This window comes from Alosa pseudoharengus, unplaced genomic scaffold (genome assembly GCF_046254945.1).
Source record: "Alosa pseudoharengus isolate Yale_2024_CS ecotype anadromous, Long Island Sound unplaced genomic scaffold, YU_APseudo_1.1 YU_APseudo_1.1_scf_12, whole genome shotgun sequence".
Taxonomy (NCBI): Eukaryota; Metazoa; Chordata; class Actinopteri; order Clupeiformes; family Clupeidae; genus Alosa; species Alosa pseudoharengus.
This window is the reverse complement of record NW_027468587.1, coordinates 13,213,394-13,230,893: the sequence shown is the minus strand read 5'-3', so window position 1 is coordinate 13,230,893 and position 17,500 is coordinate 13,213,394. Positions and strand designations below refer to the sequence as shown.

Genomic DNA, 17,500 nt, shown 5'->3' with positions numbered 1-17,500 from the left:
TCCTCTGCATGTGCATTTAACAAAATATTCACGATTGTTGAAGGATTGTTGTTGCCACATAGAAGCACTGCATAGAACACAGTGGGCTAAATTGCTATTAAATCCGCTTAGCATCGTGACCATGCTGCGCAAATTTGTTCAAAACCGCTGCATTAAAGTTAAAGTAAACTCTGCTAAGCTAACATAGTACATTGAGGAGACTAAACGAAGTTAAGTTACAGTATGCAATCAAGCAGTAGCCCTATCTCAAAGCTAACATTAGAATACTGTTTGGATGTTTAGTTTAGCATGCTTACTTGCAGCTGCTTGTATTACTCATGCAGGGCTCATTTTATTGTTTTCCAAGACTCAAAAGTGCTTGTCCAAAGGAGAAGTACGAACTGTTATTTGAACAAACTACGTTATGAATTGCATCCACACATCAGCAGCCTTTTAACTGTGTTAATGTTAACTGCAAGGATTCCCACACGAACGTCTTAAAACGACAGGCACTCAATTAGACATACACTAGCCTACTGAACTTTATTGAATGCTACCTCTGACTAAGAATGCATTACTTTGCACTTGTAGTTACTTGCACTTCAGTCTTTTATATTGGAATCTTAAGAGCAATAAACATATATTGCAATGTTAATAATTCATGTTTTTTCATTCAGATATGTAAATAAACATGTATAAGTTGCTATTAGTGAATTAATGGGGAGATAATCGAATCGAATCGAAATCGAATCGGACTGAAAAAATGAATCGTTAGATTAATCGATGCATCGAAAAAATAATCGCTAGATTAATCGTTTAAAAAATAATCGTTTATCCCAGCCCTAGAATGTAAATAGTGCTGTGTTAAATAAAAATAAAGTGCAATGAAGTCCAAGTTTAAGAGTTATTTAGGAGGGCTATTGCCTGGGGGAAAAAACTGTGGCGGTGGCGTGATGTTTTGGGCAGAAAATCCCTTTACCGCTTTCCAGAGGAGAGAAGATTAAACAGACTATTGGCAGGATGAGAGGGGTCGGCCACAATCTTCACAGGTCTGTTAATGGACCTGGAGCTGTACAGGTCCATGATGGGGTGCAGGGGGCAGCCGATGATGCGCTCTGCTGCCCGGACGACTCTTTGTAGCCTGGCCTTTGCACAGGCTGATGCAGAGGCAAACCAGACTGTGAGGGAGGATGTTAGCACACTCTCAATGACCGCTCTGTAGAATTGTACCAAAATGGGGGGACTGCTTCTTTCAGGCGGCGGAGGAAAAACAGGTGCTGCTGGCCTTTCTTCACTAGTTGGGAGATGTTATTGTCCCATTTGAGTGTGTTGGTGATGGTTGTGCCCATGAACTTAAAGTCCTCTACCACAGTAACAGATGAGTTGTTAATGACCAGAGGAGGATGAGTCGGGGGCTTTTTGCGGAAGTCCACTATCATCTCCACTGTTTTGTTGATGTTAGCTCCAGGTTACTGACTGCACACCAGGACTCCAGGAAACTGACCTCTCTGTGGTAGGCTGACTCGTCGTTGTTGAAGATGAGGCCTATTATGGTGGTGTCGTCTGCATATTTGATGGTTTTGACAGAAGGGTCTCCAGAGGTGCAGTCATTGGTGTACAGGGAGAAGAGCAGGGGGGACAGCACACAGCCCTGGGGGGCACCGGAGTTCTGTTGGTGAGGAAGTCTGTAATCCATGAGCAGAGGAGGGGGTGAATGTTCAGATGGGTCAGTTTGCTGTGGAGGAGGTCGGGGATGGTGGTGTTAAAGGCAGAGCTGCAGGAGTTGCTTAGGTGTTCCGACTGTCCAGGTGTTGTAGAATGAAGTGAAGTGCAATGTTGATTGCATCGTCAACTGAGCGGTTGGGTCTGTATGCAAATTGAAGGGGGTCCATGAGGTGGTCGCTTTGAGATATGAGAGGACCAAGCGTTCAAATGCTTTCATGACTACAGAGGTGAGGGCGACCGGTCTGACCCAATATTAGCATGTGATTAAATTGTGTTTCTCTTCTTTCATTGACACACACACACACACACACACACACACACACACAGGTATTCCCTAAGAGGCTGGTGTCCTTCTCCACATGGATCGATCACACACGATGGGCGCGCAACACGTGGGCCATGGCAGCCATCTTTATTCTCACTTTGGCAGACATTGTGGATATGGTAAGGAGCACTAGACTACCCATCCTTTCTCTCTCATCTCTACATATAACAACGTTGCTTTGGTCATCTGAAGTCAACTCAGATTACATATCGACCCATTTCTCGCTGTTCCTCAGTATAGGATGCTCATCTGCTGTGTAAGAGATTGCGAAAATAATCCTACCTGACGTGTGTTCTCATAAGATATCTTGCAGTTGAGATCAGTTGAAGTTGTAGGTACAATATCCATCAGGGTAAAATATAAATATATCACGTCTCCCACACATTAGCATTTGTCTTGTGACTTGTGGCAGAATCCAAATAGAATTGAGAGCATCTGCACCACATTTGAGTGACATCCTTAATTCATTCTAGTGGGCATCGATGTAGTGTGGGGTGTGATGCCATCTCTCCTGTCTCCTTTCCTGTCCTCCTCTGTGCAGCTCAGCTGTCTGCCAGCTCCCAGGAACAGCTCCACCACGGCAGTGTCCGCCCCTGGCCCTGGTCCACCCCCCACACTGGCCCCAGGGGCGGGGACCTGCCGGGAGAACCCCAAGTACTACAGCTTCATCGTGGTGCTGGCGCTCATCGCCACCACCATGCTGGTGCAGGTCAGCCACATGGTCAAGCTCACGCTCATGCTGCTCATCACCGCGGCCACCGGCGTGGTCAACGTCTACAGCTGGAGCGACATCTTCGATCAGTATGACAAGGCCCGCTTCAAGGAGTACAGGTCAGCGATGACAGGACAGGACAGGAGCTCTGTTTTTTGAAGGGAATTTCTTTTAGAATTGCAATAGAATGCCCAGATAAATAGTTAAGCCCGAACACACAGACATTCTCCTGTCTGTATTTTGTCTGTAAATTACAATTCGGGTACTAGTTGAAGATGGGTTTATATTCTTTTGAACTTCACTTCAGCTTCTTACTAAAATGGCCATATTGATGTTGGAAGAAGGATTGTGTGTGTGTGTGTGTGTGTGTGTGTGTGTGTGTGTGTGTGTGTGTGTGTGTACGTTTTATTAATGACTAGATGTAATTCTCCTCTCAGCTTTGAGCAGGTACCGTCCAAGTACAATATGACTGTGATGATCTTCATCATGATGGTCAGCTTCTACTGCTTTGCCCGACACGTACGTCTCAACTCCTCTTTCTCGCTTGTTCTCTCACACCTGTTCATCTTCTCTCTTATTATAATCACTATGATTACTAGACACACTCCTTACCCATGCAAACTGTACAATGTCATATTAATGGGATTAACGAGTGCTTTTGGAGAACAAGGGTACAAGAGTGAATAATTGGACATATGGCACTAAATATACACGAGTGAATAATTGGACATGGCACAAAATTTGAACTGCATAAAATGAGTTGACTACCGCCCCCTGTTGTTCAGGTGGAGAAGCTGGCACGCACGCTGTTCCTGTGGAAGATCGAGGTGCACGAGCAGAAGGAGAAGGTGTACGAGATGCGGCGCTGGAATGAGGCCCTCGTCACCAACATGCTGCCCGAGCACGTGGCCCGACACTTCCTGGGCTCCAAGAAGAGAGATGAGGTGAGCGCCCGTCCAACCCGTTTCCATTTGCCTCCAGAGCTACCTGGTAAAAAAGTCGCTGGCTTGATTAGGGGTTTGCACCTACGTCACGTTCTGGCCGGTAACTATGGTAACCCAGCACGCGCGGCCATATTGGCGATACTCAGTGAATGAAGTACAATGGAGTATTATGCACTTTGGATATCTTACGTGATTGTAGCGTGTCTAAACAACAGAAAAGCTCATCAAAATGAGTCTAAGATGCAAGGGCATATAGGCCAGGACTTGGACCACAAGAAAAGGCGCGATATTTCGAGAAATTACGGATTATTGGCAGCGCAGATCCATGAGTTGGGTTAGGGAGACGAAGTACCAAGTTCAACCACAAGCGCCCCCCTTCCTCTGATAACTTCTGGCATTATTGGCCCTTCTCCCTGGTTTTTTGATAACTTTTGGAAGTCGATACCTACACCAGATGTTTTTCTCAGTCTGACCTATTGGTACAACCTAAAACACGGCAATAATTAACCATTTTCCTTGACGATGTTAGGGATTTACTTCAGTGCCTAATGCTTTCTAATGAGGCGAGTATCTCCAATATGGCGATGTCCAGATCTGATGACACGCCGTGCAAACCCCTAATTAATGTCAAGTTGTCATGACGACATACATTGACAGGATATTTTGTCAGTTTTGTCAGTAGGTGTCATGACAAAGATGTTGGCAGGTTATGTAATTTTGCTTAATGTCAAGGTGCCATAACAAAGACTAGGTTAGGCCTACATTAAAAATTACATTTTAAAAATAATTACTTTTAACCCTTTAGCCGCCAGGGTTTAAAAAAAAAAAAATTGGATTTTTACATCAAAATTTCAAAAGGCCATGGCTTGCAAGTGGTCAGAGATAAAGTCCTACTGTAAATGTGAAAATCATTGAGTATGAACAGAAGTTTATGAAGGGGGTAAATGTACTCATCTAATTTGCATATTATGACGTCACTGGATGGAAACCACCGTGAATTATGCACATTTTAGTAAATACTAGATGTTGAACATATTTGAGCAGTTTTACTTTCTTTTTTTTCATTTCACCCACATAACAAATGAACAGGAAAACAGTCACATGTAAACTATTACTATAATCACAAACCCTATGCTACTATACAATTAAGTAGCCTGGTCAAATCAGATCCTATCGCGGGTGACTTTGTAGTTCTTCAGAGCCCTATTTTTACAACCCCTGCTGTCTATACCACGTCCATTACGGACACTATCATCACTATTGCCACTGGCACCTCCAGCTATGTTGGGCAGAGGGTCGAAATAAGCATGGTATGCTTAGTGGACACTGTCGCTAAGACGCCTCCATTCACAGGCGCTCCGTGACTATCAGTCAATAGACGATCGATCATATTCTCCAAAAGGCAGATATTCTCCTTCAGAATCAGAATAGGTGGATAACAGATCCAAGACTTCATCACACGTGATTTTTTTTTTTCAACATTTGGTGTTTTTCTGCTTCAATTTGTGCAAAACTATGGCCCGCATCGCTTCCGCGTTATGGAGGAAATGCACGTCTTCTTCGTGTGTTTCTCGCGTGTTTCTCACATGCTTCCTGAAAGCTTAAAAAAAAAAGGTTGAGCTTTAATCGAAGCTCTGGGTGTCTGCCAACTAGTGGTCAAGAGTACAAATGAGATTTTACACTGTACTCGGGTCTATCGTCTGTTTTATTCATAGACGGTTTTATTCAGTAATGACGCTTGTAGTCTGAGCGAATTAGGGTTGAAGGTGGAAGTAAATACAGCAAAAGGATATTTGGTATCAATCGAACCGTAATTTTATGTAGATTAAGAATTTCAGGTGCCTACAGCGCAGATTTGTACCAGAAAAAAGATATACAGCTTTGAATGGACCATGGTATAATGATTATTTGGCCAAAATCGTATATTATCACATATAGATATTAGCTGATATCTCCCATACTGGTAAAAGGATCTTTACCAAACTTGATGTACTTACCGGTACTCGCCATAAGTTCTTGATGAAATTAGTAGGTGTTTAATGTCTTGGGGTCAAAGGTCAAGGTCACGTGAGGTCATACTTGAAAAGCAATGTTTGTGTTATACCTCTCAAGCAGATTGAAGGATCCTCATTAAACCCAACACAGTTAATTAAGCCTAAATTAACTGATAAGGCATTAAAGATCATGGGATCACATGTAGAGGTTAAAGGTCATGAGGCTATAGGTGGCTGAGGCATATAATCAGCTATCTGAATTGACATTAAAAAAGATTAAGACATTTATTAAAGCAAAACGAACTTTATTTTCTGTTGTTTCAAAATCCACATCTTATTTTAGTATTGTAGTAGTAGCCTCTCTGAAACCAGGGGAAATTAAAATAATTTGCTGTTTTAAAAATGCAAACATCTGTGTGAATACCTGTTGTAAAATAACGGTTTCAGTTCATAAATGATATTGGAGTAAAAAACAAAGTACTATTACATAACATTCAGTACATCAATAACAACATTGTAGTTCATTTAGACAAGCTGAATAGCAGAAGTTTTAGATTACCAAACCATTTCTGTCAAACATCTGATAAACATTGTCTTTTTGAGCTATTTCCTTCAACTTAAATTATAATGCCAGGCAAGCAATGTAAATTCAACTTAAATTATAATGCCAGGCAAGCAATGTAAATGTCTATGTTGATAGAATAGTGTTAGAAATAAAAACTACCCTTGCATTGCATTGCAATAGTTATACTTTGGTAGTAGGCATATAAGAAACGGCAGCAGTGGACTGATATTACCTAGGATTTTACTAGGTATTATGGTGGATTTTCAGGATGTGAAGGGATGTAATCATGGGTTTCATAAAGGTTTATACTATTGCATGGGTTTTCATGTTTTAGAAGAATGTAGTCATTAGTGTCATAAGTCTTAATGCCACTGCATTTGCTGTGAGCAGTGTGAGGTCACTGTATCTTGTGTAGGCCAGACCAACTGTCAGAAGAGTGGGGTGAGTGGAAAAGTACTGGGGGTACTAGGATGAGAGGATCTCCTCCTTATATGGTTAAGGGAGAGGGGGTGTTATCAAGCTGGTGAGGACTGGACAGGACAGGGATGAGGAGGCCACTGTGCCTTATGAGTTGGGGCCTGTCCAGCTAAGAAGAGAATAAGATAAGAAGGCGTTATTTCACCAAACTGGAAGGAACCAGAAAAACTTAGGGTTACACTATTTTACATTACCTATGCATTACATAGGTTTGCATATAGTTTTATGCATGATGGGAAGATGGTTTCCACCAATGTAAGCGACCCTGCTTGGTACTGATTGGTGAAGGATGTTGATGGAGATGGCGTGAGAGGGTGGCACTTCTATGTGTATAACATATAGTGTATAGCCATCCGTAGGGGAGATCTTGTCGGGGGGCCCAGCTGATGACATCTCCTCCCTATTGCTTTGATGGTTGGGCTGTACTATCATTGGAATACGGTGAATAAAGATCAACAGTCTTCGGAAAATCTTCTATCTACATTGTCTCCTTCAGACGCCTTGTTCCAGAGTGCTAAATTACTAAATAGTCAAGTGGTAATTGTTAATTGGACAATTGGATTTGGAAGTGGACATTTTCTAGCCTGGAAAATCCAGACCCTGGTAATCTAGATAGATTAAGGGTCTGGCCACGAACAATGTAATGGCCCAACTCGAGGGGCGGCACCAAGCATGCATTTGAAAATCTCACTGCATGCAATTGGATAACACTAGACCGATGTTTACTCTGAATGATTCCGGACTTCGACACAATTGGATAACACTATGACCAATGTTTACTGACCTCCAACGTTGCAGCGCTGTCGTCATCAGTTTAGCTCGCCTCTGGCCCGCATATATCAGATACGCCGATTTGATTGGTTCCCCGGGATGCAAGGGGTAAAAGTAACCTGCATCATTGCTCATTCCATTGTGCTCTCGCGAGAACTCTGGATTTCCAGGGTAGACATTTTCCACGACAGTATCCTGATTGGAGTGCGCTTCTCTGTTTACTTTTCGACGCAGTACTACTAATCACTGCTAAGAAACTAGTCCCTCAAAATGTTATGCAATCATTGAAATGCATGGATAGAATAATGTTAGAAATATAAAACTATCAACACACAGACATTTACATCGACAGTCGGCCGTTATAATTTATTTGTCTGCCGTTATAATGTATTTGCCTGGGTGTACTGTGGAGTGGGTAAGACTGTTTTTAGTGGCATGCTAACATACTGATTACTTGCGCTAGCTTAGCACCTGCAAACTTTGCAACTAGAAGGACTGGATGAAACGTGTTGAAAACGGTCTCCACTGATAAATATCACACATGCTAACTTGGAAATGAGGTCCTTTGTCCAATATCCTGAACCACCCTTTAAAATTGTGTTGTTGCCTATAGCAATGCTATAGTAAATCAGCTTTTGCAAGCCAGTGCTACAAGATGACGGCTCACCTCTACATTGGCAGATAACGCAAAGATCTGTGCATATGCCAAGTTCCTCTTCAAGTGCTGTCTCATCAGCATCAATGGAATTGCAGTGAAATGGAAAATAATGAATCAAGACAGTACTGAGCACAACTAAATACTGATATTCATCCTAGGGGAAAATATTGCTTCTTACAGTCTCATCTTTCAGAAACAAAATTTAGAAAATGAACTGCTATCTTAATACTTTGTGTCCCTTAATGTGCTTTGTAAGAAATTATAAGGTGGCTTGTAACTCATAAAATTAAATCCCATTTTTTAAGAGATTGACAAATTCGTATTGAATTATATTATTGATATCTACCGTCAAAATCTTCCAAAATATTTAGATATTATTTTTTGCCCACCCGTAACTTTAACTGAACAGATAACAATGGACATGCCACATTACTAACATCAAAACCTTTAGGACAATGCTAGTCTTCAGGGTTACAGAAATTGCCAGGAGAAAGTGGACAACACCTTGTCCATGAAGGGAAATATAGCAAGGGCCACAGTTAACAGTCATACTAACTTATGGAAAGTCACCACAGCACAGAAAGCTATAATTTACAGCTGGAAGTAGCACTGCTTGTACTGTGGAAAGGACTGCATGGGCAATATTGAAAGAGATATTGGTCAGGTCATGACTATGCTAGTGGAAGTATTTCACTGCTATGTAACTGCTAAGCACATTTGCCTACAGTAATTGCAATCAGAATCTTGATTCTTATATATAAAGGAGGGGTATTCAAAGCCCTATATATTTTTTTCGGTACAAATCTGCGCTTTAGGCACCACAAATTCTTACCAAATATACCAAATATGCTTTTGCTGTATTTACTTCCACCTTTGGCCCTTTTCTAGGCTAATTCGCTCAGACTATTGTCGCAATATTGCGACATGGGCGGTTAGAGGGTTAAGAATGAAGAAACTCCTTCATGTTAATGACCATGTCATGGTTATGACGGTGTCATGACAGTCTTATGCATGCCCTTTTAAATAGTGTCACCAAAAGTTGTAATTACATGTTAAATACACAGTACCTAACAACAATTTATAAATAAAGTGTAGCAGCCCAAGCAGAGGGCAGAGGTGTGTTAAAATTTGGAAACATTTGGCCCATATATGGTTTGTCTATGTTTATGAATTTTAACGCACCTCAGGCTTCAGAAAGTCATTGGACTACCACATATTTTATGATTCTAATTAGCACAGCTGGTTCTTATTACCCAGGTATTTCAGCTAATTAGTGAAATCACCTGTGTTAAATGTTCAGGTAGTGCTTAAGAGGTGGTCTAAGATGCATTTGTCCACATTATGACTTTTGTAGTGTAAACGCTAATATGTTCTGATGCGTCCCGTTGTTGTGTGCCTTCTGGTTTCTCTTCTGGTTTCTCTTCTGGTTTCCTTGCGCATGCTCGCGTTGCTCACCACAGCTGCAGGGGTTGTCAAACATTCACAAACGGAGAGAGTGAAAGTCAAAGTGTCTCATGTAGCGCTCATGGCGTGTATATGAAAAGCAACTTAAAAACTACAGGTTTTTGAATGTCTGCAGACAATTGCTGCTGCTGTGGTAGGCTATGAGCACAGCACATGCATGACCAAAAAAACCTGGAGAAACCAGAAGGCATCGGACAATGGGAGTTCTAATGAATGTGACATTGGCAATCACAGAATTTAAACACAAGTGGTCTGCAATGTCTCTGGCTGTACACCGTGGATACATGTGTAAACAGCAATGTGGTAGACCACTTGTGATTGGATCACCCAAGACGTATTCTAAAAACATATGTAAACATGCCCTATTATATATATGTAAGAGACCTTATGACTGAAGAGATTTTCATGATGATCACATGTGGTATACCCCGTATTTCAGGTGTGTCTTGATTTCTATCTCTCTCTGGTCTTCCATACAGGAGCTGTATAGTCAGTCTTATGATGAAATTGGCGTTATGTTCGCCTCCATCCCCAACTTCTCAGACTTCTACACAGAGGAGAGCATCAACAATGGAGGCATCGAGTGTCTGAGGTTCCTCAATGAAATCATCTCAGACTTTGACAGTGTAAGGAGCCATGTCACTTTATGCTGCTGTAACGTGTCGCATATGCCAGTGGTTCTCAAAGTGTGGTCCGGGGACCTCCAGCAGTCTGTGACCCATAGCCAAAACATAGAAATAATTTGCTTTGAACGATAAAGAGAGATATGATGATCTAAATGATAATTTGCTTGTTTTATTGGTGCAAAGTGTCAATTGTTGCCTATTGTCAATCGTGTTTTTTTCAACAATGCGGTTGGTTCCTTACATTACAGGAAGGGGTGGGATATGTGTAAATATCTGCCATATTGGCGTTACGAACTAACCCCTTACATTTCTGTGGAAGATTCTTGTCTCATTATAAAGTATCTGACTACTCACTGCCTTACACTGTGCTCTCATAGACTGTTTACAATGTACACAAAGACAATGTTATTTGTGTTGTTGGTCTGGCTATAGAAGCTTCATCGCCTTTTCTGTCATAAACACAATCACTAGTTTGTAATGTGACCCCCCCCCCCCCTCCCCTTTTTCTCGCAGCTTCTAGATGAGACCCAATTTCGCTGTATCACCAAGATTAAAACCATTGGCAGCACCTACATGGCAGCATCAGGAGTCATTCCAGACAACACTAGCAATGGTTACGCCTGCATGAAGGTGAGACATATGGGCCAAAGATTCTAGAGCGGAGCTCCGCTCTAGAATCTTTGATATGGACAGAACAGAATCTTTTTGATGCTGGTGCTGGTTCTGATGCTTAATGATTGATTGATGCTGCTGATGTCAACATGTGGTAGTCATGGTTATAGTGATGGCTTGGTATGGTGTTGCCAATTATGTAAGGGATAACAGCCGCCGAGATGTCCTGTTTTACGGAATTAATGGACGAGGGCGAGGGGCTAAGGAGTTGCCTCCGCCCGAGTCCAACAGGACACCTCGAAGGCCATTATCCTGCTTATCACCCGGTTCCGTTTAAAAAAAAGCCGACTTGTTCAATTTGTTGTACAACTTTTTGGCCCTATAACAGCGATAACATAAGTTAGCTTGTTTACAGTTGATTCCAACCGTCGTCCTACTATGGTTGTTATAGTTACCATTCATAAGCATTGATATGGAACAGTGATTAAAACATTTTTTTACCAGATCTACTTCATAGGTGTCCCGTTATTCATAATTAATAGCCACCCCACCAGCCAAACAGAAAAGAGTATTTCTTCACTTCACGGATGATAAGATGTCAAATAATGAATGCCAGTCATGGTTATAGTGATGGCTTGAACGTTATGCCAATCATTACACAGATCATTATACAGAGTGCAATGCAGTCATTGTTATTTTATACATGTTTCACTGTTTTTATTATTATTTATCATTGTGATGATTATAGTGATGATAAAAAGGTAGTAATGATGATTGATAGCAGAAATGCTGAATATGAGGAATATTATAACATGTTATTACACGGTTCTTCATAATGCTGAAGAATGCTCCATTCACTTGAATGGGCCTTCCCAACGTTCGGTGGTCTGCTAATTCTCAATAACAGACCGTTGTTAAGTATAACAGACCGCTGTCAAGGAAAATGGGTTTTGTGCTTCTATTTCACATCTTTCATATCACTACGCAAAGACTGGAACTTCATTCAAAAGTGAAAGCGGACGGTTGATCAGCTGTGTTCTAAAGAATGTTTAATTCAAGTTCAGCGTGTGCTGTTGCGAACTATTTGTTTCTTTGCAAAAGCCACGATGAAACGGTAACAAATAGGCTATAGCCTAGGCTATGTAGGCTAAAGAGTCATATCGTGGGGAGTTTATTGTTTCGGTTTGGCAAGTAACCGTGTAATAAGCGGGATAATGTATAGAACGCCAGTCATTATTGGGAAAATAAGTCCCTTCAGGGCGGAACAAGACCCCTCCGCTGCGCGGTGGGGTCCGGTTCGCACTGTCGGGACTTATTTTCCCAATAATGACCGGCGTTCTATACATTATCCCTTACGTAAAAATGATGCGGAATTCAGCAGTAGAGGACCCTGGCTGTCATGATGAAGGTGGTGATGAAGGTGATGATGACCATGATGATGATTTTCTGTGCAGAAGGAGGAGCTCACAGACAGAGAACGCTGGCAACACCTGGCAGATCTGGCTGACTTTGCCTTGGCTATGAAGGTCACACTCATGAACATCAACTACCAGTCCTTCAACAACTTCATGCTCAGAATCGGTGACTGCCCCTCCACACACACACACACACACACACACACACACACACACCTACAGTGCTAAGATCTCATTTGTATTGTCTTTACAGTATTGTGTAACCGCCTGGCTGTGTTTCTCTGTGCAGGGCTTAATAAAGGGGGAGTGCTAGCAGGCGTTATTGGGGCGCGCAAGCCTCACTACGACATCTGGGGGAACACTGTGAACGTGGCCAGCCGCATGGAGTCGACGGGAGTCATGGGGAACATACAGGTAACAGGCTTACATGATGACCTCTCTAAGGGATTCTTAGTGGCCCAAAAGAAGGGAAACTAATGCACAGCAACGCCAGTTAATGCACTGACATTCACAGCCATATCAGTGTGTTTTTAAGTTAAGTCTAGCTTAGAGGTGAAATATCTAAAAGGCAAATTCCAATTCCAAAGGTTGACTTAAAGCTGCATCTTACAGCTTATCCTAACTGCATGCCAGCGTCCGACGGTGGCGTAGCACTGACTGCTCTCTGTCCACACCGAAGCCATTAAACATGCTGTTCTATTGCATCATGTCTCAAAATTGAAATAGGGCGTCTGACAAAAGTTCTACTCAAAACATTGCGCCACATCGCACTGGACAGTGTCCAGTTACGACATTCCAGTTGAAAGCAATGTAATCAAGCTGATTTTGTCGCTAACACTCGCTCACATCTCTTGTAGCTAGGATACTGTGTTACAGGACAGATGACACTGTTGTTCTTTTATGCCTTTTTTATTTGTATTTATTCTGTTAGTAGGATATGAGCATTGCCATTTTATGGCATTATAGTCGTTATTTAGTAAGCTTTAAGGGCTTTTTGTGAAATGCTAACATTGTTTGATTATCAATCATGTGCTAATCATGCATTAAGAATTTAGGTCCTTAATGTCCGGGTTTGAGGGTGTGTGGGGGGCAATCTGGTTAAATGGTATTGGTAATGGTATTATATGGGATATTATGCACTGTTGTTGTTGGTGTGCCACTCTAATGCATGTGTGCCTCTACTGCCCCCAGGTGGTGGAAGACTGTTACATCATATTGAAGGAGTATGGCTTCCGGTTTGTCAGGAGGGGGCCCATTTTTGTGAAGGGGAAGGGAGAGCTTCTCACCTACTTCCTCAAGGGACGGGAAAAACAGGGTTCCTTCATCAACGGCTCCTCTGTAACACTGCCACATCAAGTGGTGGACAGCTCATGACCCACTCGTGTACACCCAAACACACACACACACACATGCACAGACACATACAAATGCACACTACCCCACCAACATTTATTAAACAGTACAGTTGGGTCACTGCTGACATTCCATCTCATAGGTTATGTATATAAACATGCAGGTGGACTAATTATCATATACACGTGGAAGGAATATGAGAGAATCCTCTAAGAATCTGTCAGACAGTGCAGTCAGTCACTGGCTAATGTAGCGAGACTACTGATAAAAAAAAAACACAGCTTATACATTTCCCAGTTACTTGCTAGTCTCAACTCAAAACCACACTTGCATAACATGTTTGCCACAGTTTTGTACATACACATCACTTGATTTCTTTTTCATGAATTAATATATGAAATGCACACTACAACACAAAACACTCTGCTTTTACAATTAACACTTGAAGCCTCACATCTACTGATTGATGAACTAAATGCCTACCTGTCATTCATTTGGGGTACTACCCCAGAGGGGATCCACAGACGGAAAAAAAATGTTTTTTAGGATTTGCTTTGAAAATGGGAAGTTGTTGAAAACCCTGATGAGAATTTTTCACTGACCGCTTGATCTGCCTGGAGTGGACCTGTGCGTGCCTGTGTGTGTGTGTGTGTGTGTGTGTGTGTGATGTAGATACATGCATGGAGATGTGCCTGCTCCAAACCACTTTCTCTCTCTCTCCCTCTCTCTCCCTCTCTCCACCTGTATACTACACCCTTTACTCCAATTCCAATTCTGGAACTCCATGTCATGTTCCAGGTGTGCCAAACTAAAAGCATTATGTGTTTACAGAATGGTAATGTGTGTGTGTGTGTGCGTGCGTGCATAAGAGTATTTATGGGCAGTATGTTAGCCATATGCCAGAGGCGTGCAGTACTATTGACGTTTGTATCTCTTAGTTCTGACTAGGCTCCCCTCAGTCCAACCCAAACTGCTGAATGAATGTGCAATAGTTTATTCTTTTACGCCATCTTCTTCCCTTCTACGCCCTGCCTTCTTAATTATATCCCCTCTAAGCCCTATTTTTATATAATAGATGTGTGTGACCCTTCAACTTGAAAATGTTGTAGGCCCTATCAGAGAGTATAAACATTCAAATGCAGATGAGATTACTGTTGAATGGGCCGTTTAATTTATTACTGGGATGAGTGTTTGTTAACAGACAGATCGCGTTAATAGAAGTCTAAACAATGAAATGGCATATGAAGGTATAGCATTGGCCAAAGTTTTTTTTTTCTGGGTCAATGCAGAACTTTGTTTGTTTGTCATTTGTTTTTTGTTTGTTTGTTTGTTTTCTTTCTTTCTTTTGTATTTTTAAAGACCCTCTGTCAAAATAAATGGCACTTTGAGTGATCTGTTAACAACCCTATGTGTTTCCATTGGTTTGCAATCCTTTGTCATTCATTTGAATTAATTGTACTCTACGGTTCATTGAATTAAACAAAATAATATGAGTATACTGGTCTTTCTTTTTTATTTGATACTTAGGTGAGGGCAATCTTTCAAGACTATTCGTTTAACTCTAAAATACGCACCTGTGGATGATGTTTTAGTTTGTCCCTCCATGGATGAGGTTTTAGTGTTGGGTTGAAAGAAATAAATGTAGGCCTACAAAAGTATAGGCTACAGCACCAGGTAGCTGCTTAATATTATCCATCCATGAAAATATCAGACGAAAACTACCTATCAACTTATCAACAAACTGCTAAAGGCGTTTCATAACCCGGACGCAAGGTGGTGTAGGAATATCCGGTGACGTCACTGCAGGCTGCCATAATGGGGTTGCAGCTGTTCAGGGAGCAACAATAACAAGATCGGCGAGCTTCAGTACAAACACACTTCAGTAGAAACCCCCTTACGAGCAAGATTTCTGTGGCTTCGCCATACCATTCAACACCCCGAACCACAGCCTTCTTGTTGCAGAGGTTCCCGGCAAGATAACTCTGGCCTCCGCTTCCTCCTCTTCCGACTCGGAAACCGGCGGAGCTTCGCCGCCCCCGCGGAAGAAACACCGTTTATCGGTGGCGGAGGGAGCAGGAGAGACTGGGGATCCAAGTCGGACAGCGGGCCTCTCTGCGGTTGTTGTGGAAGTCTCTACTTTTTCGCCCAATCCCTCCGTGTCTGCCATCTGCTTTAACCCATACACTATCACGAACAACAGCATAAGTAACATGCAGGCAAACGGGGCAGGACAGGGACAAGACTCGGAGCTGTCCTGCCTAAATAATACCCAAAACGGAGACTCGACGTCCACTGGGGGAGCGCACTCAAACGGCCTTATAGCCACAACAAATAATGGAAATGCAGTTAGTACTAACAACGGCATCGTTTCCACGGGGAATTCAGACGCTTCTAATGCCTCAACCTCTAACTCAGAGCAAGGCTCTTCGATGAAAAAGAAGAAGCGTCTTTCGCAGTCAGAGGAAGATGTCATCCGACTCATAGGGCAACATCTACACGATTTAGGGCTGAAGTAAGTAGTCAGCTAAGTTAGCTAGCTACCTGCTAAACCGTGTCCTTCAAGTGAAAGGCGTCAAGATCTAATCGCACCATCAACAAAAATGCTTTATTTTCCACTCTATATTCCTAGGAATAATGTTAAAAGAATGTCATGAAGTGACACTGTGTTTACGCTAAACAAACATGGTGACGGGATCCGCAGCAGAAGACATAGGGGTCCATTTTGCAAAATGCAGTAGTGGTTGCTCACCAGCTAATAATATTGCCCTGCATTGCAAAATAACTCTCGCAAAAAGCTTTGTGCCGCCTATATCGCCAATGTAATTCTATTTTTAAAGCATTTATTTTGTATTTCCGAAATGACAAACAAACAACAGATATTGACAGTTGAACAATAAGCAGCGGTAGTGTTTGTCTGAGTCTGACAGCCTAGAAGGCACAGTAATCAGCCAGTCATGTGAAATCGATCTGTTGTGTTTCTCGAAGCTCTGTTTTTGTCATGGTGGAAAATGGATTTGTGATACAACCCGACTGAGTGAAAACAACAAAACGAAACAAGTCATTAATATCGCGCCTGTTACATTCTTTCTCTTATACTTTTCCCTTCGCAAAAGTAAAAAAAAACTGTAGCCTAGTAAGACCATTTATTTTGTAGCTTTTTAAACAGTTATAGTTGCCTTTTGTCTAATGCTCACCTTTAGAGTGTAGTGATTTCTGATATTTTGATTCTAATGTTATTTTCAGGTATCAACATCAATATTATCCTGACTGAACTTTTACTGAATTAAATTATTTATATCTGATCTACTGTCTTCTCTCTTACTCTGTAGTCAGACGGTGGATCTGCTCATGCAAGAGTCTGGTTGCAGGCTAGAGCATCCAGCTGCCACTAAATTCCGCAGTCATGTCATGGAGGGGGAGTGGGACAAGGTAAGGACAAGGCACTTGTCCAATGGCCAGGGGCAAACATTATATGTCTGACCGCTGGGTTTGTATCCAGGTGTCCACCGGACTTTAAACAGTTTAAAGGTGTTACATTTGGTCCACCAGATTGCTTGTTCCACCATATCTATATCTCGTTTATTGGTGAAAGTTAAACGTTTTACCCGAATGTGAACTATCTCTGTCTGCCTTAGGCAACTATCTGCTAGAAAGTAACAAAGCAGTGACCAATATGTGTGTTTTATTTTCTCTCAACACAGGCTGAAAGTGACCTCAATGAGCTCAAAGCACTTATGCGCTCTCCTGGTGCTGTTGTGGTAAGGCCCTGTCCGGAACTTTATTTTGAAGTAATCTGCTGTCTCAGATTCCACGTCCAACCTGAAATCCACCAAATTGGACTCTGCAAACATCACTCTAAACAGCTGTTGGAGTTTTTATG

At 42.0% G+C, this 17,500-nt stretch overlaps 2 protein-coding genes across 2 annotated transcripts in view; both read left to right on the top strand.

Annotated features, from left to right (window-relative positions):
- adcy3a (adenylate cyclase 3a) overlaps nucleotides 1-15,113 on the top strand; it is a 37,122-nt gene extending 22,009 nt beyond the window's left edge. The window contains exons 12-20 of the mRNA XM_076280164.1: nucleotides 2,032-2,148; nucleotides 2,571-2,860; nucleotides 3,179-3,260; nucleotides 3,527-3,685; nucleotides 10,094-10,240; nucleotides 10,754-10,870; nucleotides 12,307-12,433; nucleotides 12,557-12,681; nucleotides 13,459-15,113. Coding sequence (XP_076136279.1) covers nucleotides 2,032-2,148; nucleotides 2,571-2,860; nucleotides 3,179-3,260; nucleotides 3,527-3,685; nucleotides 10,094-10,240; nucleotides 10,754-10,870; nucleotides 12,307-12,433; nucleotides 12,557-12,681; nucleotides 13,459-13,641 — 1,347 coding nt within the window. The 3' untranslated portion in view covers nucleotides 13,642-15,113. The remainder of the gene's footprint in view (nucleotides 1-2,031; nucleotides 2,149-2,570; nucleotides 2,861-3,178; nucleotides 3,261-3,526; nucleotides 3,686-10,093; nucleotides 10,241-10,753; nucleotides 10,871-12,306; nucleotides 12,434-12,556; nucleotides 12,682-13,458) is intronic.
- A 395-nt stretch (nucleotides 15,114-15,508) lies between these two features.
- wdr26a (WD repeat domain 26a) overlaps nucleotides 15,509-17,500 on the top strand; it is a 9,828-nt gene continuing 7,836 nt past the window's right edge. Inside the window, exons 1-3 of the mRNA XM_076280165.1 lie at nucleotides 15,509-16,132; nucleotides 16,950-17,049; nucleotides 17,322-17,378. Coding sequence (XP_076136280.1) covers nucleotides 15,831-16,132; nucleotides 16,950-17,049; nucleotides 17,322-17,378 — 459 coding nt within the window. The 5' untranslated portion in view covers nucleotides 15,509-15,830. The remainder of the gene's footprint in view (nucleotides 16,133-16,949; nucleotides 17,050-17,321; nucleotides 17,379-17,500) is intronic.